Below are 24,543 nucleotides of genomic sequence, written 5' to 3' on the forward strand. Positions count from 1 at the left end.
TCGTACGCTTAATTCCTCCAGTATCGATAAGTATATATTCAAATAACATTTTTTCAATGACTTTTCGACAGACAAATCTTTAATGATTTACAAAATTTTTTTGGATTCAGCAACGAGCAAAATTGTTAAACCCAAGGTGACAAAAAGCCTACATTAGTCAGGAAGGATCTTCAAAAACACAAAACACAAACAAACAGAATCCTTTGGTCGGTAAAAAAAATTCAAAGTTTTGAAACCTGTTGTTAAATAGGAAAGATTGAGTGAAAAAGAATGTTATTAAAAAACGGTAAAAAGAAAGGATTATTAAAGTAAAGAAAAAAAAGGATTGAAAAAGACAAAAAAAATTCAAACATCGAGTTACAGATGAAAGAGCAAATAAAAAATAAAATTTCGTTCTTTAGAGTTTCGGTTACTATTGAGACAAGTAGCTATTATTACTGACTGGTTAAAATAAAACATAGAAATATTAAAAAACTTTCTGAAAGAAGAAAATTGAGTGAAAAAAGACTAGAGTAAATTAAAATATACTAGCAACACTACTGTTATTTGTTTACACGTGACTGAAGATAAACAAATTCACTTTTACCAAAGAGTAACAAAAGTAATATTTTGAAAAACGCCTCTTTCAGTACTTTCAAAGAAAAATGCCCCTTTTTGATATTTTCATTCAGAAAAAATAAATTATTGAAATGGTAAGGCAAATAATTAGTTATTGTTGCAGTTGCAAGTAAGTGTGTCAATTATCTGTTGATATTATATTTCAACCTAATACTGCTACACAGAACAGCCAAAAAGTCTAGAATTGCTCATTTTGCATATCTTGCACATACAAATATTATTGCATTTATTATTGCAAATATTATTATTGCATATTTTGCACATACAGAACTTAGTATAAACAGTGTTTAAGATGAGTAAGGAGCATCACAAAAGCTAAAGCTATTTCCAAAAGTTAAAGTAAATTAAAAAAGTAATAAAAGGATAAAAAAAAACTTACATGTTCAAAAGGATATCCAATCCAGCAGTGTTGAATATTTGAGAACCATGGTTTATCCCAAAGGCAATATAAGCCATAAGCAAATGCGACAGTGTAGAAGAGCATACGCCACCTTTAAAAGGAATAACAGGAATAATTTGTTATTAGTTCATAGTGAGAACTACTACCACAACAATTAATACCCATTGTTTTATCAAGCCATTTGAGGCAAAATCAGCCTTGTACACTTCTCCTCTACCCGATTCACTCTTTCATCCCTACCATGAAGTTCTGACCTCTTTTAAACCCTATTTTATGACCTCACATGAACAAAGGCTAATCTAGAGCAAAATATAGGGGGGGGGGGGTCAATGTGACTAGGGCACCCATGATTAACCGAATTGACAAGTTTATTTTTAAAAAATGAAAAAAACAACAAATGAGGACGCCAAAAAAATCTCGGGGGTCGTGGTCCCCCTCGGCCGCCCTGGATCCGCCCCTGCACATGAACGACCAGAAAGAATGATTTTTGGCAATCCGTCATCCACAAAACGTGACGTGACAGTCTCATCCTTCTTTCATTTTAGCCCTAGAAGTGGGTTACAACCACATTCTTTTTGCAGCTTATATACGGTCAGTCGAAGCAGCAGCCTCCCCAAAACTATTCTCACACAATTCCTCTGGAAAACATATAGCATACTTTCCTCGCCCTTTTAAAGCACCCATAGGCCTACTTCTGAGCCATACCAAACATTGTCATTAACAACTCTTTTAATATCTTACTCTTACTTTAACTTGAGGGCAAAAAATCTGCGCAAGCTCCTCCTCCGCCCGCATATTCCTCAGGCTTCACTATTTAATACCTACCATTAAGTTTATATCTTATTTAAGTCCTACTTTATGACCTCTTTCCATCTGATTCAGTGTTGACCTGTTTTTCGTCTAACCCTAGAAGGATGACGAAAAAACATTGATGTTTGCTGTCCATCATCCTCCATCAGTGGAACGTGACCGCCCTCTTAATCTTTCTTTCATTACAGCCCAAGAGAGAACAGGAAAAGATATAGAGGGAAACGAAAAAGTTAGTTATAACTTGGATGCGAAGGAAGATTTTTTTTTGTGTGTGAGGAAGAATTAACGACAGTAATAAAAGAATTAGAAAATATAAAGGCCCCAGGGGCTGATAGTGTGCTAAATGAGTTTCTTAAATATGGTTGCTCTGAGGCTAGAATTAAGTTACGGAAGATTATGAATATGATTTTTGAAAAAGGAGAAGTACCTAGCGATTTTAAGAAAACCTTAATCAAACCACTGTATAAGAAAGGTGATAAGAGTGAGTGTGGTAATTATCGAAACATCAGCCTGGTCTCAGTAGGTAGCAAATTACTTAGTAATATGATACTTTTAAGAATGAGAGATGCTGTAGACAAAGTTATAAGATAAGAACAGAGCGGTTTTAGGAAGGGTTAGAGTTTTCACTCTTAGGTTAATAATTGAGACGTGTCTGAGTTGTAAAACACCTTTGGTCCTCGTTTTATAGATTATGAGCAAGCGTTCGATTCTAGTGATAGAAGAGCTTTAACGAAGGTCTTATCCTTGTACGGTACACCAGATAAATACATTAAAGTGATTAGTGTCAGCATGGTTGTGTTCTATCCCCCTTTATATGGATTATTTTGATGGACTTTGTTTTAAGGAGCACAGGAAAGGCAAAGGGAGAACACGTAATCAAACGGGGAGGAAACACTTTCCTGGACTTAAATTATGCTGATGATTTAAGCATCCTAGGTGAACGTGTGAGCAAAATGAATGAGCTTTAGAGGTTTTGCGAGTTCAGGGTGCTAGAATAGATTTGAAAATTAATGTTAAGAAGACTAAGTCACTAAGGGTAGGAATGAGTGAAGATGAAACGGTGACGTTGGGTGACGAAAAGATTGATCACGTGGACAGCTTCACTTACCTTGGTAGTATTATTAGTAAAGACGGTGGAGCAGTAAAGATGTTAAAAGTAGAATAGCCAAGTCTCAGGGTGTTTTTCACAATTGAAACGAGTTTCGAAGAATAGGAAAATAAAGTCTGAAAGACCAAGATTATAATATTGGAACCTACGATGATAACAGTCGTCAAATATGGCTTTGGAGCATGGTCGCTCCAAAAAACCGACGAAGATTTGCTAGATGTTTTCCATAGAAATTGCCCAAGGATTGTTTTTGGTACCTGGCTGACTAACCGCATTTCAAACAGTAGGCTATACGAAAATTCTGGCTCAATTCCGCTTTCTAGGGCTATAATGAGATAAAGGTTGAGATGGCTAAGGCACGTTCTGCAGATGAAGGATGACAGATTACCGAAGAATGTCTTTTTCAGCCAACCGTCTAGGGCTAAATATAAAGGAGGTTGTCCAGAGTTGGGGTGGGAGGATGTAAAGAGGGAGGCTTTGAATAGATTAAGATGGAGGAGGAGCGTGTGTAGCTGTATTGGCCTCAGGCGGTTTGGTTTGGTAAACAAAATCAAATAATCTACCAAGCATGAAACTACCACAAATCAGCATCGATAAATAAATGAAACCCAAAACGAACAGAAATTACAATAAATAACAGAGTCAAACTCAAAACGAGCAGAAATTAACATGAGTAGGGCTCAAAACAGCTATGCCTTCCCAAGGCCAGAACATAATTTGCACTTTACTGAAAAAATATAAATGTTTTTACTTTTATAATTTTAATAAATCAAATAATATTAACCTTTTGATTACTAAATATCAGTATATGTATATTAAACTGACAATGCACATTGATTTGTATATATTAAAGAGCCATATTAAAATATAAGAGAGCAGAAATAGAGTCATATAGTAGTTAATCCATAAAAAGAAACATACATTAAAATGAATAACCACATCAAACATAAAGAGATCATATACTACACTAGTTGAATAAATTAATCATAAAACAAACAGAAATTAAAATGAATAATCAAGACAAACTTAAAACGAATAAAAATTACCACGAACAGCTGTAAGGCTAGGACCCCTTCAGGTTCCTCTTGGCCCAAAGAATTACGGTTGTAAGCTTCAAATGATGAGTGACACAAAACATTTTGCCCCATTTACGGGTCTCTTACCCCCTCCCCCCCTCGGCAACAACAAGTATTTTGATCCTTCTGACCCAGAGAACAACGTATTTATTACAAATCATATTCACACTCTCCAGTATTTACCTTGAAATTTGTAACCACCATATTTCAAAAACTCATTTACCAAGCTATCAGAAAATGAGGTCATTTTTCTTTTCAATGTTTTCAATACTATCTTGCCAAAAATTGTCAGATCGTTTATTATTCTTTTTTACATCATTCCCTACAAATTTATCATTGTTTAACACACTCTAAAATGTTTTGCCCATCAAAATGTTTAACGAACACATACAGTACGGTCGGATTTTGCCCCGGATGTGGCGTGCGTGAAAGTGTGGAACGTGCTTCGACAAGAGCTGAGATGTAAGAGCTCCCCTGGGTCTTCTAAAAATAATTGTAAAAAATTTCTTATTGAATTTCAAAAAATAGGGTTAATTGATAATTGAGATTTTTTTTTTTTTAATTACTATCATTATCATATCGGTTTATTTTTTGTTTCATATTCATTTATTATTATTTTGTAAGGATAAGGTAGCTATGCTTTCGGTGAGGAAGGGGGGGACCCTCTTAGATCATAATCGGTATGGAGGAGGGATGTGGTTTCGTTAAAGAGTAAAGTGAGAGGCTTGAAGCCTGATTAGGAGGAATCGTTATTTTTTTTAAGGGACTCAACGTGCGTTTTTTTGCATAGAGAAGTTTATTTATATTTATTTACTTCTATTTGTTTTAATGAAACCTGATTTAATTGAAAATAAATCAAATCTCTTCTCGACACCCCCATTATCACTAATTGAAGCCGTTTCAATTTTTTAATAGGACACGTCCGAACTGACTACTTTCAATTTGTTAATATGCCGTCTAGGTGCATCTTTCAGGACCTCGGCAAATTCATTCTAAGCTTTTATTTTACATCTCCTTAATTCACAACTTAATACCTTCTCTACTTCTTTTACTTTCCCCTTTTTTCGTAAGATCTATCACTCAGAAACTTCTCATACAAAAGCCTTCTGTCTTCTACAAACCTTAAGGCGTCATCACTAGTATTTCCAGCCATTCATCTTCTAAGTTCCCCAGTTCAATATCTGACTGTTTTTCGAAAATCCCTCTCGAAATCTCATCTTGGAGTCTATCAACATCATAACTACCCGGAAGGTTGTTACCCTGCCTAAATTCCAGCTTTATATTAGTTCTAAATTCTACAAGATGATGATCTTCACTTTCATCATCATTAACAGCACTCATATATACATTAGTGTCATTTACCAATCGTGACAGTGTTCAATCTACGATAGTATTGTCAACAAGGTTAGTCTTACCATCATGCGAGTACCATGTAAATTTAGAAGCCGCGATATAACCAAATACTGTATTGATTGTAACAAATTTATTATACCTACAAAATTGTAGCAGACAAGATCCCTGGTAAAATTAAAAGATCCCTCAGCAATTGTGTCTCCCTCAGTACTTACCAAGGAATTTTAAGAAATTCTTTGTCCTATTCTTGATTTTGGAATTACTTGAAATATAACGTTACGTTATTACATAATGTAACGTTAAATCTTACGTTATACTAATGTAAAAGTCACTGTGTAGGCTGAAAGAACCATCAAGATCCCACTATTGATGCCCTCTTTAACTTAACATCGGAATAAAGCAGACATGTTGTCCGGTTACATCATCCTTTTTACAGGGTACCGGGTGTATTAAAATATACCCGGCGGGTAGAGTACATATTGACGCTGTCGATTGAAGAGGGATGGCTAAAGTGAAAAACAAAAATTTATGATCTACATTATAAATATCTTCTTAAACTTGTTGTTGTAATTTAGTAGTTATTATTCTCACCTGCAAAACCTAGACCAAATAAAACAATCTCGGATAACCGTTACCCTGATGATTCTACCAGAACAAATTTTTAGGGGAGCATATCTTTTTTTGTCAGCAAAAATCATTTTGCTTTCTTTTGGATGATTTTTGAGGCAGAGATGAAGACCAAGTACATTTCACCAGCTAAAAAGAAAGAGAAAATAGCCGCCACCCCCTCCCCCTCCAAATAAAAAATAAATAGAAAAAGAGAAGTCTCTTAAAGTTAACGGAAGAACTATACGTCATCTCAAGCTGTACAATTAAGGACTGGTTAACGGTGAAATAATAATGAGACTAAAGCCTTCACAGTGAAGAGAGTAGTATTTACTAGAATCTCCACAGCGAAAGGAATCTAGACAGCCAACGTGAAGCGACGCTAGATTCAAGGCATTATCTGATATGTGTGAAAAGAAATCATTCCTTAATTATTCCTCTGTAAAAACAAACGAAAAACAAAAAGAATGATTCGATGGAGATTCGGAGGACACGAGAGGTCATGCTGAGGCGATGTTCATGTTCATACTTCAAAGGGTTCGATACCTTAAAATCCTTTTACAAGACCTCAGCGTCATCTGACCGCCTCAAAGACGAAGTGCCCGTATGCGAATTTTCCCACGGGACTAACCATCCTTGAGAGCTACTGAAAATCTGTGGTTTAACCACAATTTCTAATTGAAAAAAATGAGAAATTTCACGACAACAGTGTCGGCAAGGTTTTCGACGAAAACGGGTAGCACCTCAGGGAACTTCCAAAGCTGCCAAATTGCTCAAATGATATCTCCTTTGAGCAAATTTGTAGCGCTCTCTTAGCAGTAAGCTAAAACAATTTTGGGGAGCGCCCTTTTCTGAACTTTAAAATGAAAATTCTGCTCCATTTAAATGAAAAAAAACAACTAAATTTACCCTTTCTAATTATGTAAGTTTCATTCAAAATGAATGTCTCGATCTCCGGCACAAAACAGGAGAAGCTAAATAGTTTTTCTGAGATTTGTGAGAAAGCAGGTGTTGGCTTTTTGTTTTCTTTTTATTATTCAGATCTCTTATCCAAGCTCTACAAGTTACAGCAAGACTGCCCAATCAAACCAACAAATGGTGGTAACGAATTATAAGGAGCGACTTAGGCCAATAGTAACCGAAACTCTACAAAAGGAGTTTTGATAGCAACTAATACATGAAAAAATTGGCTTTTTATATTGATTCCAAATATATAAAATTCGTTAAGTTTAATGTTACATATCAAAAGTTACGAGCTTGAGAAAATTTACCTGATTCAAAAAAGGGGGGAACACCCATAAACAGAGAAGCGATCTTTATGACAATCATACCATTAGATTCAGCATACCAGAATCCAATCTTGATGTTTTAACCTTCTGCCTAAAAAAAAATGTGAAATTTTGCATTTTTCTCCCAGATAAAAAATTTTACCCAGGTCTTAGAAGATCGGGAGAGGGCTTATTCGAACAAAAATTAAAAGTTATAGTGTCATTTTTAAGTACCAAAAATATTGTGCCACGCTAAAGTGGCGTTTTCTACCATTTCGTGGCAAGGAATTACGATTTTGCCCCAAAGATAACCAAGTTGCTGTCGATTGAAAATTCTATGATAGACAATCAATTTAAAAGCATAAAAAACTAGACATTGAGCTTCCCAGTTGCAGAAGAGGTAATGCCGCACGGTGGCGCATTCGTTCCTGAAAAGTCACGCAGTCTATACAAGTTAAATGAGCGAAACTCTAAGAAACAAAGTCTTGATAACGGTAGGTATATCAAAAGAACCGAATTTTGATGCCTATTTAAAATATGTAAAATGCATCAAATTTAATGGTACCCATCAGAAGACCAAGAAAACATCAAGTGATCTGGTAACCCAAACATCAAGTGGTCTTAATGAAAATCACTCCATCAGATTCAGCATACTAGAGAACCCTACTGTAGAGGTTTCAGGCTCCTATGTACAAAAATGTGGAATTTTGCATTTTTTTTTCCAGAAGAAAGATAACGGATGCGTGTTTATTTGTTGTTGTTTTTTACCAGGGGTGATCATATCGAACCAGTGATCGTAGAAGATCGGGAGAGGGCTCATTTGATCGGAAATCAAATGTTCTAGTGCCCTTTTAAGTGACTAAAAATATTGGAGGGTAGCTAGCCCCCCTTCCACGCCCATTTTTTCCCAAAGTCACCGATCAAAATTTTGAGATAGCCATTCTGTTTAGCAGAGTCAAAAAATCTTATAACAATGTCTTTGAGGACGACTCTACCCCCCACAGTACCCGGGGGAAAGGCTGCAAGTTATAAACTTTGCCCATTATTTACATTTAGCATTGGTTATTGGGAAGAACACAGACGTTTTCAAGGGGGATTTTTCTGTCGGGGGGGGGGGGGGAGCTTACGTGGAAGGGTCTTTCCATGGAGGAATTTTTCATGGGGAAAGAGAATTTTCTATGGAGGGGCGCAGGATTTCCAAGCATTATTTAAAACACGATAAGAAATTAAATTAAAAAAAAAATCAAGTGAAAGTAAGGAGCAACATTAAAACTTAAAACGAACAGAAATCATTACGTATATGAGTGGGGTTGCCCCCTCCTCAACACCTATCTCTTTACATTACAGTCGGAATTTTGTCCCAATTCTATAAGAATGAGTCCTGAAACACAAGGCTCGTTTAATTAGAACAATAAGAAGCTTTTTTTGAAAGTACTAAAAAAAACCTAAAGTACTAAAGGCCTAAAACGCTGTTTTGGGGTCTATGAAACCCCCTCTCCATAAGAGAATTCATTGGCTAAGATCCTAATAGATAGTGTACAACTATGCAATACTTTCTGGCCATTAGTTTTATGGATGAATGGTCTATAATAAAGTTTATATTTATGGTTTATGTTTAGCGGTTTATGTTTTATGTTTATGGTTTATGTTTAGCGTCTATGTTTAGCGACGACTGATATACTGGCATGTCGACAGGGCCTCTGAGAGGCCATGTAGACAAGGCCTAACCTGAGAATGAGAGGCTATATAAGAACCCTTCAACTGTTCGAGGCACTTTCACTCTGCCCCCATTTTATATTCAAGTTTAAAATTCGTACAACCATACTTCGAGAATTATATCATACTTGAAGAATCCCGTAAAAACGAAGCTTACGGTAGTACTTACCCTCCCCCTCCCCCCGCACTTGCGGTGCCTATGGTGCGTCTTCCGTCTTTTCCCCTTTTGTGCCGGTTCGCATGTGACTTTCACCCACATCACAGGCCTTAGTCAAAAATATTCCCTGAAAGGAAGGGAGACCCCCCCCCAAAAAAAAAACTTCTATGTTAATCCCAAGGCTCTGAGAAAAACGCACTTTTTGAAACTTTTGACAGACTCCCCTTTCCCACCTACATAAGATCCACCGGACCTCTTAATAATACCAGATATACAATTATACACCTATGTACATAATTTTATTAAGTCTCAAATGAAACTACTTAGTTAAATGAAGCTTTAGAATAAATGTCTATACCAACCATTTATTTGATATGGACTACATGTATCTTTAGGAACGGCTTTGCCACCGCACGGCAGTGCTGTCTTTGAAACTGGGAAGTTCAATATACAGTTTCCAAAAATTTTAAATCGAGTGGCTACCTGAAAATTTTCATTCGATAGCTTTTTATCCCTCTCTGGGCCAACATTCTTGCTTTGCGGCGCAGAATGGTAACTTTGCTGTGTTGCAATCTTCTTTGTTACTTACAAATAGTACTAGAAAATTATATTTCTTTTTTAATTAGCCCTCTTCTGATATTCTAAGACCACTGGTTCGATTTGATACCCCTGGAAAATAAAAACTACAAACAAATAAACATGCCCCTACAACCATTCTTCTCGGGAAAAAATATTAATTTTGCATTCTTTCAGATAGGGGCTTGAAACCTCTAAATTAAGGTTCTCTGATATGCTAAATTGGATGGTGTAATTTTCGCAATGATATCTCACCCTTTCGGTGGAGTTTCCCTCCTTTTTCGAAAATTAGGCGGATTTCTTTAGGCTCATAACTTTTGGTAGGTAACTTTAAACTTAATGACTTTCCCTATCATAGAATGGCCATGAAAGACGGATTCTTTTGATATAGAGATTGCTATAAAACTCCTTGTTTTGAATTCCGATTGCTCCTTATTTACAGTTTGTTACCACAAACTGTGACAGTTCCCTCGTTCCCTCGCTTGCATATAACTTTCACATGCTGTTGGCTATTTGCCTTAGATGCGTATCGAGGAGATCTGGCAAAACATAGCCACATTTAATATGCTGAAGCCTTAACAACCTCAAGTAACTTACACAAGTCAAAACCAATACAATAAAAAAATTGTTATGTCGATTAAAAAAGTTGGTAATAATACTAATTTTATCAAAATTATTCTATATTATGAAAGTAGGAGAATACGAGCATCTAAGAATCAAATAAAGGTTGATGCAGTTTTTGTTCTGCAGTTCCAATCACTAATTTAGAGATTATATTAAGTTAGAACTGAAGTTTCTTGAAAATCCTGTTTTCGTCTTTTAGTTCCCTTTTTTGAATTTTTTAACTTTGCAAACAATTTAACAATTTAAGAACCAAACAGTTCAAGAATATAGGGGCCTTTTCGGGGGGGGGGGGGCTACCCTTAGATTCAAAAATAATTAGAGAAAATCCTTCAAATTTTATTCTCTTGTTTTACAGCAAACGGGATAGTTTCACGGTGTAAGATGCGATCTGCTCCATGGTGTTTGTGAAGTGGCGTCAATGTTAGAATAAAAAACTCGCTCACACGCAAAAAAAGCAGCCTGTGCCCCAAAGCTCCTAATTGTGGACATAACTGCACCGATCGGGACGATATTTTGCTTTATCCCGTACCATATATGTTTCCCTAGATTTCACAACCATAACAATCATACATTGAGAGACCAGCCCCCTTTCACTCCAGGACAGAACACAGCTCTTTGGACAATCACAACATTAAGATAGTTTGACAGTTATGTCAATCAATAATTCTTCTCAGAATGATCAAAAAGCTAGCAGCCACTTTCATCGCAGCACAACGAACACTGTATTTTTGCATAAAATAGATATAGTTCACTCAGTTCAGCTGGACTAAACATCAAAAGAAATAATTGAATTATTTCGACTTTTGCTATCTCCATGCAGACCATGGAATGATTTTGATGTTAATTTATAAATTTTGAGCAGTATCAAAGGTTAAAATTTTATGAATCAGTTTCTAGCTTTTAAATAATGCCTGCTAATTTTAATTTCTAATTTATCTGTGCAGAATTTTTGCAGATTTTGATGTTAAGTTAAAATTTCTTAGCAGTATCCATAATTTAAATTTTTTCGAATTAGTTTGAAGCTTTTGAATAATGCCTGTTAATTTGTAATTTATCTGTGCATACCTTTCGCTGATTTTGATGTTCAGTTATAAATTTTGAGCAGTAACCATAGTTTTGATTTTATAAAATTAGTTTGAAGCTTTTAAATACTGCCTATTAATTTCTAATTTACCTGTGCAGACCTTTCGCCAATTTTGAGGTTAAGATTTAAATTTGGAAGAGTATCAATAGTTAATATTTTATGAATTACTGTATCATTTAAATAATGGCCGCTAATTTTAGTTTTTTAATTTATCTATGCAGACCTTTCGCCGATTTTGATGTTAAATTATAAATTTTGAGCAGTAACCATAGTTTTGATTTTATAAAATTAGTTTGAAGCTTTTAAATAATGCCTATTAATTTCTAATGTACCTGTGCAGACCTTTTGCCAATTTTGACATTAAGATTTAAATTTGGAAGAGTATCAATAATTAATATTTTATGAATTACTGTATCATTTAAATAATGCCCGCTAATTTTAGTTTTTTAATTTATCCGTGCAGACCTTTCGCCGATTTTGATGTTAAATTATAAATTTTGAGCATTATCAATAGTTAAACTTTTTTGAATCAGTTTGTAAATTTTAAATAATTCCAGCTAATTTTAATTTTTAATTTATCTGTGCAGACCTTACGCCGATTTTGATGTTAAGTTATAAGTTTTGAGCAGTATCCATAGTTTAGATTTTATCAAATTAGTTTGAAGCTTATAAATAATGCCTGTTGATTTCTATTTTCTCTCTGCAGACCTTTCGCTGATATTGATGTTTAGTCAAAAAATTTTGAGTGGCCTCCATTTTGAGAAGTAAGCAATTTTGAGCGGTAAACATTCGAAGAAAAATAAAGTAGTGCAGACACCAAATTTAATTCATTTAAATATTTTGTCTATCTGTAGGTATTTCACCTTGAAAGACACTTCCAAGATTGAGAATGAAAACAAACGTTCAAAACTTAGCTCTATAAAAAAAAAATTCAAAACTTGTTATCTATATACGCATCTGAAACAACTAATATATTAGACAGCGAAAATTTTAGGACCAGTAGAAAAAATACCATCTCCAAAAAAGAAGAAGCAAGACTCAAATTCCCCTAGCAATTAAAATTAAGAGAATGTAAACATATATTTCAAATGAATGACGCCAACGTTAAAAAAGTGGAGTCATGGTGACCGATTAAAAATACTACGGTAAATGTATCTTTTAAACACTATCTGACCCAAACGCAAATGTTTTTGTGTAGTTTCTCGCATGCTGGGAAAGGCAGGCGCGTCCGCATTTTTTTTCGGGGGGAGGAGTCAAATAAAAAAAAATCACTTGATAGTTTGCATAAGAAGCGCTCAACAAATTCGGAGTTAAGAATTTCAAGGACAATCCAGGCTTCGAGCCCCCCCCCCTCGTTGCGTAATGTTGGGGAGAGAGGGTTCAGGCTCATTAAAAGTTTAGAAACTGTCAAACCACACTAGCACAATACAAAAGCAAACCTGAATTAAATTGCAGATATAACTTACAAATTTCTCTCAAACCCATCGAGCATTGTTTCAGGACTGTACTTTTCTCCATTTGTAACACCACTGTAAAAACAACCATGCTCTCATGTACAAGAATTAAAAAAAATAGGCTTTCAACAGAGATAAAAGCCACAAGTTCGCACCGTCCTCTTACAATTTAGTCCTCATCATCTTGTTTTTATTTTCGATAAAGAATATTATTACCACTTAAAATAAATACTTTCCATCGAGTCATTAAGGAGCAGCAAAACTAAGCTAGACGGCGAGAATTTGTCATATTACCGTCTTTCAGTCGACGGTAAATTCTGTCAAAGGATATGACTAAGTGATGACGCTATAAGAATTTCGAATACTGAATCTGACAGTGAGTAAAATTTCATCAAAACTCTTCTTGCAAATTAAAAAAAAAAATCACCAAGTTAAAAAAAGAATATAGCTACTACATTTTTACCAGTGGATTAACAGTGTTTAAACAGTGATGGAAATTTACTTTAAATCCTTTTTTTTAATTGAATGATCAAGATTCACCAGCGGACTAACATTCTTCCAGTTTATTCACAACACTGTTTTTAAAATTAAGTGCTAAGGATTTCCCAGTGGATTAAAAGTGTTTAAACAGTGACTAAAATTTATTTTAAAGACTTTTTTTTATTAAATGTTTCAGGTTTACCAGTAGCTTAACAGTGTTTAAACAGTCTCCAAAATTTATTTTCAGCACAATTTTTAAAACTAAGTGCTTGAGACCAGTAGATAAACAGTGTTTTCAAATAGGCCCACTCGAAAAACTTTTCGAAACATCCGTTTGTGTTGCATCCAGTATTTTCGTTGGCCTTATAAAATCCCATTCTCGCTTTTCTTGTCTTTTTTTTGTTTATTTGGAATATAGGTAGATTTTCCATTATCCCTTCTCTTCCGTAGCTAATCAATTTTACATATGGGGGAAATACGCCCGACCCGGCAGTATATCTACGAGGAAGAAAAGAACACAGTGCAATTCCGTCAAAGGACAACTCTTCTACATTTGCGGCTAATTTCACATTTCTCAAATTATTTTCTTTAAAATTTATCTTACCCTGCTATGATAGCAAAACCCCCAACCCCCCCCCCCAAAAAAAAACAAAAAAAAATTAGAATAAATAAAATTTAAAAGTAAATTAAAAGGGGGGGGGGGTTAAGTGGGGGATTATATGCCTAACACAAACAGTCTTACATGACATAGCTATTGATCGCACTTTCGAGTACCTTAAACTAAAAAAAAATAATACCGCCCTTGTACAAAGAATCGATCCTTATAAGCAGAAAAAAGAAGTCGTCTTGACAAAGACAGCCAGCAGCATCTACTTACTTGAAATTTATGTTATGCTGCCATCTAAATATCCCGATCAGAGCAACATGCTTAACCATAAATACGCCGTTGACTAACCACACATAAGGCACCGATAAATTTGATATAAACTTGATAGATTTAATATTTGCGTTTATTGGATACCATTTTTCAAAATTAAAACAGTTCTTACTTGAAAACTAGTTAATTCAATAAAGTCACTCATGATAATTTATGAAACTGTTATTCGATAGATTTCCTGAATTTACATAACAGCCCAGGCATACTATCTCCTATCCCGCTTCTAAATAGCATCTTAAGATATCCTGCTCTAAGCTATGTCCTTGCTCATATTTGTTTACAATTCTGTCGCATCAGGACGCGGAGCAAATTAATGAAACTCTGATCAATCACACATTTGCATTTATTCAAGATATGTATTCAAGACGTTTTAGTTACTAAGCATATAAATGGCATTTTTTATGTTAAACTAGTATGATTGCAAATTATTTTTACACACGAATCGGGTAATAATTTTTTTTATATTTCAAAAATTATAAATATATATGTTCGATAACAGATAGCGTTTTTCAACAGAAAACTAGTGAAGTCTTCTTAGAGTGAATAATGTGTAAAACCTGTAATTTAAGCATAATAACGCATGGCTCTTCATAACAGCCAATCCCTAAATAGCTCAGCCCCTAACTGCATGTAGCTCCTCCCCCGCTTCGAAACAGCATCACAAATGTTAAGACGTACAGTCCTGCTGAGTACCAGAAGGTTTCTCGGTTCAACTCAACAAAGATTGTTTTCTACTTCCTTACTTTTTTTTCTTTATTTCGACTTTTCGTTGAATGAAAAGCTTGTCAAAGCTTGTATGAAAAGAGAATTTTTTTAATTAAGGCTCAAATTTTTCGAACTAAAAAGTTTGGAGGGTTCAAACAAGAAAACGCGAAAATAGTTATTATCGAGATAATTTTCGATGAGAGTGATAGTAAAATTACCAGCGAGGTGAAAAGAGAAAATAGTGAAATCCCCTGATGGTCCAGCATGAGCGATTATCAGATTGTAGTAAAAAAAAATTCACCAGAAAAGAAGTATTTCAAATATGATCATCTTGAAGTTTTTCTTATTTGAACCCTTTATTTCGAAAACTTTGAACTCTATTCAAATTGAAAAATTCATTTTTCGCCTATGCTTGGATACATAATGCACGCAATTAACAAAAGTCATATTTTTCAATATAAAAAAATGATCAATAGCCTAGTCTGATCTACAGGACTGGGGATGCGGATAAACAAATGACCCAGTCCTTAGTAGTCTTATTCTTTAATTTAAAAATATATCTTAAAATCCTTTTTATTAAATTTTTTAAGCCTTATCGTATCAAACAATTTTACTGCTTCAGGTCATAAATATATAGGAGATAAACATTGGAATATGTGCTTAACGATGTGTGTAAACATTTTGCATATTCTTATTAGATTAAAAAGCAAGTTTTACTACCTACTTACGAATTTATTAACCAAAAATTTCGATTAAATATGAGCAGACCCATAAACACACGTGAAATTTATATTGCAATTTTTATCACATCGCTATCCCAATTGGCCATTATTTAAAAAAAAAAAAACTTCTTAGAACACAATTTAATCTATCCCACACAACATAATTTCTAGCGTTATTTAGTAAAAGTCAAGTACAAGTGTGCATGCTTAAACGAAAATACAGCTCCGGTGGCTACAATGGGGGGAGGAGGCACTTCCTCCTAGATTGCGAAAAATACTTATTCTTTAGGCATTTCCATTAAGAAATACCTATTTTTTATATTTTCATAGGGAAAAAGTACCTCCCTAAATTTCAAAAATGTGTTTTACCCCTCCCCCAACAATTTCATGAATCGGCAGCACCGCGCAGCTCAGCTAGCATGCAAGCTCAGAATATTGAAATGTTCACGATATGATCTTAGAACCATGAGAACGGCTGCAAACAATAAAAAAAAGTAATTAAGTATGACGGCACTAGACCCTTAAGGTCCAAACCGGCAGTGCTGACCTCCGTTTTGTGGCCCTTCAGCCAGGAGGTGCAATGGGGGGTTGGGGGCCAGCCATCCTGTGCTCTCCTACACCCTTCCTGCTTACCTTCCCCAGATTTCTCCACGTACCCATTTAGAGCTGGGTTGACTCTGACTGAGCTTACACAATCACACCACTGACCCTCGTCCCGAAACAAATGACTGGCCACGCCAGGGATTGAACCCGTGCCCCTTGGACAAAGAATTCTCAACCAAGCGCACGTCCACCTACAAACAATGTAAATAAAGAAAAGCTTAAAATCTTGGAGCCATGAGAATTGCTATAAACTATGAAAGTCCAGAAAAACGTCTAAGAAATACTTGATTACCTCTTCAAATTAACTCTTGAAAACACCTTTTCGGCTACAACAGCCGTAAAGTTTGTACATGTCGAGACTGAGAAAAAATGAAGACAAATTCATGGGATAATATGACCTTCTATTTCTTAGCTACTATAAATCACAGGAATTTTTGTAGTTTTCTTTCATCGAAGCCATTGTTTCGATCACTTCGATATCTATTAATCACGACCTAGCTTTCCCTCGAATTTTCAGTTGGCCTTAGGCTGTTTGTCCTTGATTTAAGCATATGCCCTATTTTTGCTTCTTTTTTTTTGTACAAGGAATATCCAGAAAATAAGTTCTATTGCATAATATAAACAAGTCAAAGGGGTTGTCAATGATTTAAGAACAACAAACTAGCCCCCGGTACGTTCTACAATAACTTAGGACAGTTTTGAAAGCCTTATTTTTACATCTTTCTATAGTAACGCTGATATCATCTATTGAGCTTGTGAAGCATGGCTAGTGAAGCATATGCATTAATTATACGATACTTAGCAATAACACATCAGACTTGCGTGTTATGTGGCATATCACATCAACTTCAGTGCACCCTACTGGTTAATCTACTCCTCCGTAATTGTCTCTTCATTGCTATAATATCTATTTGATCCTCCTTTCCAAAAAGTCTTGGTCAAATTGCAGTTTGGCAGCTTTTTAATAGCTAGGAAAGCTGGGTGAATGAAAAATTCAGGAATGGATCTGGAGTCTAAATAGGGTCTTGGAGAAAGGGTATATTATCCCCTCTATCCCTACCTCTCTTAGAGTGAAGCGAGTTTAAGTGAAGAGGTTTCTGGAAATTATTCCAGAAACCTCTCGATTATAAACATTCTTGCTCTATCTCTGAGTATCGTTCCGTAAGTTATATTTGTTTCAAATACTTGAGATATATTTTCAAACACCATCTAAATACTTATGCATATCCTAAGGTGAGTACAACAAAGGTAGCAGAGATGCATCCCCATACCCAAGGTACACATTTTAGGATGCCATCTATTTTTTGTTTGCCCTAGAAACTTTTAAAGGACATCACATACTTTGTATACTTAAACTTAGCAGTTGATAGATATACTTCTTCTTGGGCGTCTGAAGGATTCATCACTTAGCAGAGCATTGCCATAACAGTTGTATTTCACCCTTAAAACTATAATTAGGGATACGTCATCTGGGCTATTTGCCTCCAAAATCGGCTGAAGATTGTCAGTTCAACTAAGAAGATTACCTATTATGGCTTTTTTTTGCCTATTCTGTCATCTACACGACTCTGTTATATAAAACAAAACGCTTCTGTCATCTATAGGAAGATACTTTGTCTAAGCAGACCTCACTGAGGTCTCTAGGGGCAGAGTGATTGTTTTTTACTTGGAGTACTTGTTGCGTATTTTATGTCATATTGTTTTAAAATTTATCTTTGTCTCTCTCTTCCTCTCTTCCTCTCTCTCTCTCTCTCTCTCTCTCTCTCTCTCACTCTCTCTCTCTCTCTCTCTCTCTCTCTCTCTCTCTCTCTCTCTCTCTCTCTCTCTCTCTCTCTCTCTCTCTCTCTCTCTCTCTCTTCATTTTCAGCCATTGCTACATCTGTCTTTCCACTGTGAAATGTTGGATTGCCAAATGGGTCTTTATATTTTACTTTTGAATAGCCTACTTCAATATTTTGCACATTCCTCGACCGAGCATTGATATAAACGTCAATATATTCATCAGTTAAATTCTAGTCATATTATAGTTTTTCCATATTTTTTTTTTTGCTATGTTATGAAATTTTGGCTGTAGTCACCTGGTTTAGACTAACTGTAGCAAGCAAGCATCCCTCCCTTCCCCAAAAGACAAATTTCATACTCACGCAGTTTCTGTAAATTTGACCATTTTTGATGGCCTATCTTGTGAGACTCTTAACCTCATCCATCGTTCGATTTGTCGCTCTGTCATATCAACTTGCTTCAAAAGACCTTGCATCTATAAAATTAGATAACGCACTAAGGAAGCGAAATAAAAATGCCACATACACAAAAACATCATAAATCACATAAAAAAATATTAGTGTCACCATTACTATACCAAAAATAGAATACCAGCCCATCTTTAATAGCAATCCTAACACACCTTCTATACACTACTTTTCTGGAAACGGATTGTGGCGATATGCACTTTAAAATATCTGGAAGCATCAGCTTAATACTCCCAATCCCTATAAGTGACACTAGCTTCCAATAAGTGGCATCTAGCTGGAATACTTTCCACACATTTACTTGACATACCCGTACAATTGTAACATTGAAAAATCCTCCAAATCCCAACTCCATTTCTGAATCATTTGATTTTCCAGTACTATTTTGATTTGTTTTTCCATTTGGGTCTGTGGATCAGTTGGTCCTTGACCAATATTCCAAATAAAAGAAAACCCCGTTTTCTCAAAAACTTCCTGAACATTCAAAAGAATATAAAATGAGATATGATATTATAGCCCCCGGCCTAGGAATATTTAACCATATGCGACCAAGTTTTTGACAAGTTACTCTTGTCACCTCGATTCTAGCATTTGTTTAATTAAAAAGATTTAATTAAAGATTTAGTTTGACTGTGGCTTTACTGAAAGCCTTTTAGAGTAGAGTAAATATTACCAGCTGGCAAAATTCAACTGCAAGGCTCTAACGAACAGATTTCCTTTCAAAAAATTTAAATAGAAAATCTTATTGTTTAAAAGAAATGCAAATAAATAGATTTCATTGTTAAGCAGTACAATTTTTTTTCTTCTTCTTTTAGCTTTGCTCTTTAGTAAGAGCATTTATTCTCGAAGCATTGACTAAAAAACATTGTCATGTAAAGATAGGGGGACTGAAGAGGGTTGTAACCCCCTGCTCCTAAAATTATCGTTATTATAATAGTAACGATAATAATAATAACATAACAATAAGAAATAAATAAAAATGATAACATAAAAAGCTCACTATAAGCCAAACAAGGTCATACAATATAATATTCAGCAATATATGTATATCACAAAATAATAATACTCCCCCCCCCCAAACAAAAAAAAAATATTTTTTTCACCATTTTCTTAGTATATTTACAAACCTGAACGACTGTACTTCTTATAGTAGTCTGAAGGATCCCCTGGAACTCGAGGATGTCACCTAAAAAATTACTTCTTAGCCGGGAAAGGTAATGGCACTCCGCAAGAATGTGAGCCACATCTGCTAAGTTTCACCTGGGATACATGAAATAATTCCAGTTCTTTTTAATTTTTAATGTCGCTCTTTATTTATTTTTTTTTTTTTAATGTTAGATTTTCTTTAATTTACTTTGCGCTGGTTTTTAATACCATATTCAGGGCAATTTGTGTATTATGGCGGCTACCAGGCCCGTTGAACCCCTGCTCTTAATGCCCGTGTAAGTTTCGTACAACAATTCTTTGAATATAAGGACTTATTTGCGTGTATTTGCTGTTTAAACAATAAATAGTAGTCTCCTGAATCTGAGATAATAAGCTGGGTTTTTTCTAAAGCGGAAGTTCAAATTTTTCGCAGTGCTCCGATGTTGAGAAACAATGTTTCCCATTCAAAACACTGCCTCGTAACAAGAAGGGAGCTGTCATCTCCCTCGGGGAAAATATTGAAAAATTACTAAATATATATCCATCCACAAGAAGGCAGCCACGGACCCAGAGTTGTTTTTTTACTTTCGTTTTTTAAGGGTGTACAAATTTTGAATTTAACTGACTATTTTTGAACAAAATATACTACATTTTATGTTTTTCCATGGGTGCAACTAGCATCATTGCCTGGTCGATCATATATGAACAGGTCCACGTAGAAAAGCTGTATCAGGTGAAACTTATTTGACGGAAGAACGGTCACCCCGATCCCAGAGAGGGGGGGGGGAATAAAAAGTGCTCATGTGCGTACTGTCATTAATGCTACTATACTACGGCTTTAGCTTTTACCATAAATGCTTGCTTCAGACGGGTTGCTGCTGCAGTGAGTTGTTAGTAGTAGCAGCAATTTCCGTTGTTACTCGGTCCAAAAAGATTTGGGTAAAAAAAACGTACCTTTTAAGGCTTTAGGTACACCCTTAACCCCAATAAAAAAATCCAATAAACCTCCCTAACAGCTGGTGCACACCTAGGCCATACTGTATAGCAATTAATGTTCCTCAATAAACCGTCTGCGATAGCCGTACATTTTGTATAGGCTGCATATATTTTGAGGCAAATAAACTACCGCACGTGGATTTCTACATATTGAATATAATTTCAATATGTTATTCTTTTAGCTAATAATTTGATGCACTACAGAACCCCATTGATGCTACAGAACCCCATTTGAACTGTGAACTGGGGGGGGGGGGAAATAAAAGGTACTCATGTGCATACTGTCATTAATGCTACTATACTACGGCTTTAGCTTTTACCATAAATTCTTGCTTCAGACGGGTTGCTGCTGCAGTGAGTTGTTAGTAGTAGTAGCAGTAGTAGCAATTTCCGTTGTTACTCGGTCCACAAAGATTCCAGGGCAAAACCAAACATTAGTCTGGTTTACACTTTCATAGTCTGGGTTACACTTGCAGAGGAATATTTCGCGATAGTTCTGTAATAGAACTATCTCAAACAATCAACTTCAAACAATCGAATGCCAATTCTCACTGTTGGGAGTGAGAAGCGCGTTGAAACAATTCAAATGGAACCTTTAACCTTCTAAGTATATCATAGCACATATATACATAAAAAGTGCAGTCAGTAGATTTATTAGTCACAAAGAACATAATTGAGATTGATAGGTAGTCAGAAGTACATATCTTCAGTCGGGTATCAAAAGTTCGCATCTCCGTAATTGTAAATTCTCGGAAAAGCAAACAAAACCCTCGCAACTTTTTAATTGCCTCCCCCCCCTCATGACTGTAAAACAAAAACAGATTTATATGCATTGATTTTACATATAAATCCGTTTTTTTTTTATGGTTTATCGGAGGGGAAATGAAAAGGTGTGAGGTTTTTGTTAGCTCTTCTGAAAATTTACAATTGTGGAGATACAACCGCAAATACACCACGGCACGACAGTATGTCCTCTGAAACCGGGGGATTACAAAATTATATTTTTGACATTTCTAATTCCTACACGCATTGACAATGTCACAATGGTCAAACAACAATCTTTTGGGCCCTATTAAACTAAAACTGTTGTTCAGCAGCACAAAATAGAAAAAATATCACGTCAGGGCATAAGGTCAATGTTATACTGGCGTTTGAATTTGAATTCTGATGACTTAGTTTCAAATTACCTCTTTCTTGGAGACTTTCCCCTTTCGAGATGATAAGTAGGCTTTTTCTAGTGTAGGATTATCAGGTAAACTACTTCTTTTCACTTGTGCCTTTAATCCATATGCAACAGCAATAGGACAAAATATAAACCTGAAACAGAAAAATTAATTCAAGTAAAAAACAGAAGAGACATGATTTCCTATTTAGTTCTAACTACTACTACTGTAACTGACAGCACACCGCAGTACCAGGCCGACACAATCACGCACGCTTCTCCTATGTCACAATTTGCTCACAGTCTCATTCTTTACTGCCCCCCCCCCCCGTCCATTCGACTCCTATTCCCATGATATTCCTTCCACTAACCTCTTCCTACGCCATTCCAGGATATCCTACTCTACGCTTGTTTCCAGATAGATAGCCAAAAAGGACAAAGATATACCTTAAGATGCATATTAATTACACTGGTTTGTAGCATGCAATTAAATTAAAATCGAATATAGAAGTTGGCAATCTTGGTGCCACTTCTGAACTGGCTAGGACAACCATTTAGTACACTCCTCTTCATAAATGAACACCATAATAGCACCATAAATGCACCATAATAGCACCATAAATGAACACCATAATTAATTCATTACATTCACAAATTTCTAACAACTGAAATTTCAGGATCGCTTCCAGTTTAACTGCGCCCCCCCCCCCCCTTCCCCCTCCTTCTTGCCTGGATTTAGCACTAGACTATATTGAAAATTCTTCGATTTTTATTGGTTAACAGTGTTTTATTTCATTTTTTTACTTAAATTTCTCATGAATACTTGTAATTCCGAATGCCCATTTGAAAAGTAATATAACAAACCTTTGAATATAGCCTGGGGTTTTATGAAGGTATTGAAGACAGGGGAGCTGGGAGGCAGTTAGACTGGAAGCAACTCTGAAATTCAAGTAAATAAAAAAATCGTTAATTTACTGAAACAACAATTTAGCTTGTAGTTTTCAAATAAGAATTGAGTTATTGTAGTGTTTAGTTCAGAAGAAGGGAGAAAAATGTATTGTTCTCTAATAGAATAAACTGTATACTGAAATTACAATCAAAAGAAACTTATAGGAAGTGCGAAGAAACATGGCAATAAATTGAAAAGTTACAACCCCTATTGTCGTTGTTGATGTTCAATGGGTTTATCGTACAGAAAAGAAAATAAATAAATCTCACATAATTGAAAACATCTTAGTCCACTCCTGGCTGCCGAGAACCACTATATTTACATTTTTAAACATAAACACTCCGAGTGGTCGTCAGTCCTACTCTCAGACACGATTTTACCTCTCATCAATCAATAAAATTAACCAAATACTCTCCTGCTCCTAGCCCCAGGCCCTGTCATAAAAAAAAATGAACGAAAAATAAAAAAATTAACTATTCTTTTGCCTAATCCTAATAAATTATCTTTTACTCTTTTTCTAAATGACACAAGGGATTGAGGTTAGTTACTCCCAGGGATGGGTGAACTTAAAATCAGAGGCAGCGCTATAGCGTTGCCTATAGTAAAAGCCATACGGCTCCAATGTTTTATTATTATTTTTTTTTCCCCCAGAGGCACTTCATATGGAAGGGGTCGTCATATAAACTTCAAAGGGGGCTCATTCGTTTGGATATCAAGAGTTTTACTGCCCTTTTTAAGGGTCAAAAGAGATTGGAAGTCAATTAACACCCCTTCCACGCCCAGCATTTCCCCAAACACATCCAATCAAAATTTTGAAACAAAAATTTTGTTCAGCGTAGTTGATTTCCAGATAGAAATTTTGTTTTTGAGGAGAATACTCCCCCCACAGCCCTTAGAGTAATGGTTGTAAGTTATGCCCTGGGAGCAAATCAGTTTTTAACGAAAGCTCTGTCGTAGAAACTTCAAAAAGGGCTCATTCGATTGGAAATTCAAAGGGCTAGTGCCCTTTATAATAGTCGAAAGTGATTGGAGGGCGACTAAACCCCTCCCACGCTCACCTTTTCTCCAAACACATCCAATCAAAATTTTGAGATGACCATTTTGTTCAACGTAGTTGAAAGTTCTGGAAATTTCATATTTGAGCAGGAAACTCCCCCCACAGTCTTCAGGGCAAGGGTTATAAGTTATTCCCTGAGGGCATATATGGTTCTTATGGAAGGACTGTTCGTAGACTTCAGAGAGGGCTCATTTGATTGGAAACTGAAATTTCTAGTTCACCTTTTAAGCGTAAAAAGATATCGGAGGGTAACCAGCCCCCCCCCCCTCCGCCCTTTTTTCCCAAATGTATCCGATAAAAATTTTGAGATAGCTATTTTGTTAAAAAATAGATCAAAGATCCTAACAAAAACACCGATATCGACACAACCCCAGGGCCCGAGGGCAGGTGTTGTAAGTTATGCCCTTGGGGAATATATGGTTCTTATGGAAGGGACTCTTATGGGGGGTGGCTCATACAAACTTCAAAGAGGGCTCATTTGATTGGAAATTGAAAGTTCTAGTTTACTTTTTAAGAGTCAAAAGAGATTGGAGGGCACCTATCTCCCCCTTCCACACCCTTTTTTCTGAAACCCATCTGATAAGAACTTTGAGGTAGCTATTTTTTCAAAAATAGTTCAAAGGCCATATAACGAAAACTCGACACAGCCCCCCAAGGCCTGAGGGCAGGCGTTGTTAGTTATGCCCT

General features: G+C 35.6%; 1 protein-coding gene across 7 annotated transcripts in view; it reads right to left on the minus strand.

Moving 5' to 3' along the window:
- LOC148949765 (ceramide synthase 6-like) overlaps positions 1 to 24,543 on the minus strand; it is a 65,400-nt gene that overhangs the window by 18,416 nt on the left and 22,441 nt on the right. For 6 of the 7 annotated variants that reach the window (XM_089093737.1, XM_089093736.1, XM_089093741.1 and 3 more), the window contains exons 3-6: positions 21,876 to 22,005; positions 18,442 to 18,554; positions 12,863 to 12,925; positions 998 to 1,109 (exon numbers count right to left, since the gene is read on the minus strand). In XM_089093737.1, the coding sequence (XP_088949863.1) occupies positions 998 to 1,109; positions 12,863 to 12,925; positions 18,442 to 18,554; positions 21,876 to 22,005 (418 nt within the window). The remainder of the gene's footprint in view (positions 1 to 997; positions 1,110 to 12,862; positions 12,926 to 18,441; positions 18,555 to 21,875; positions 22,006 to 24,543) is intronic. The other variant, XM_089093744.1, reaches the window with a different exon arrangement.

Source organism: Artemia sp. Qi Xiang Cuo, chromosome 8 (assembly GCF_049724085.1).
Source record: "Artemia sp. Qi Xiang Cuo chromosome 8, ASM4972408v1, whole genome shotgun sequence".
NCBI lineage: Eukaryota > Metazoa > Arthropoda > Branchiopoda > Anostraca > Artemiidae > Artemia > Artemia sp. Qi Xiang Cuo.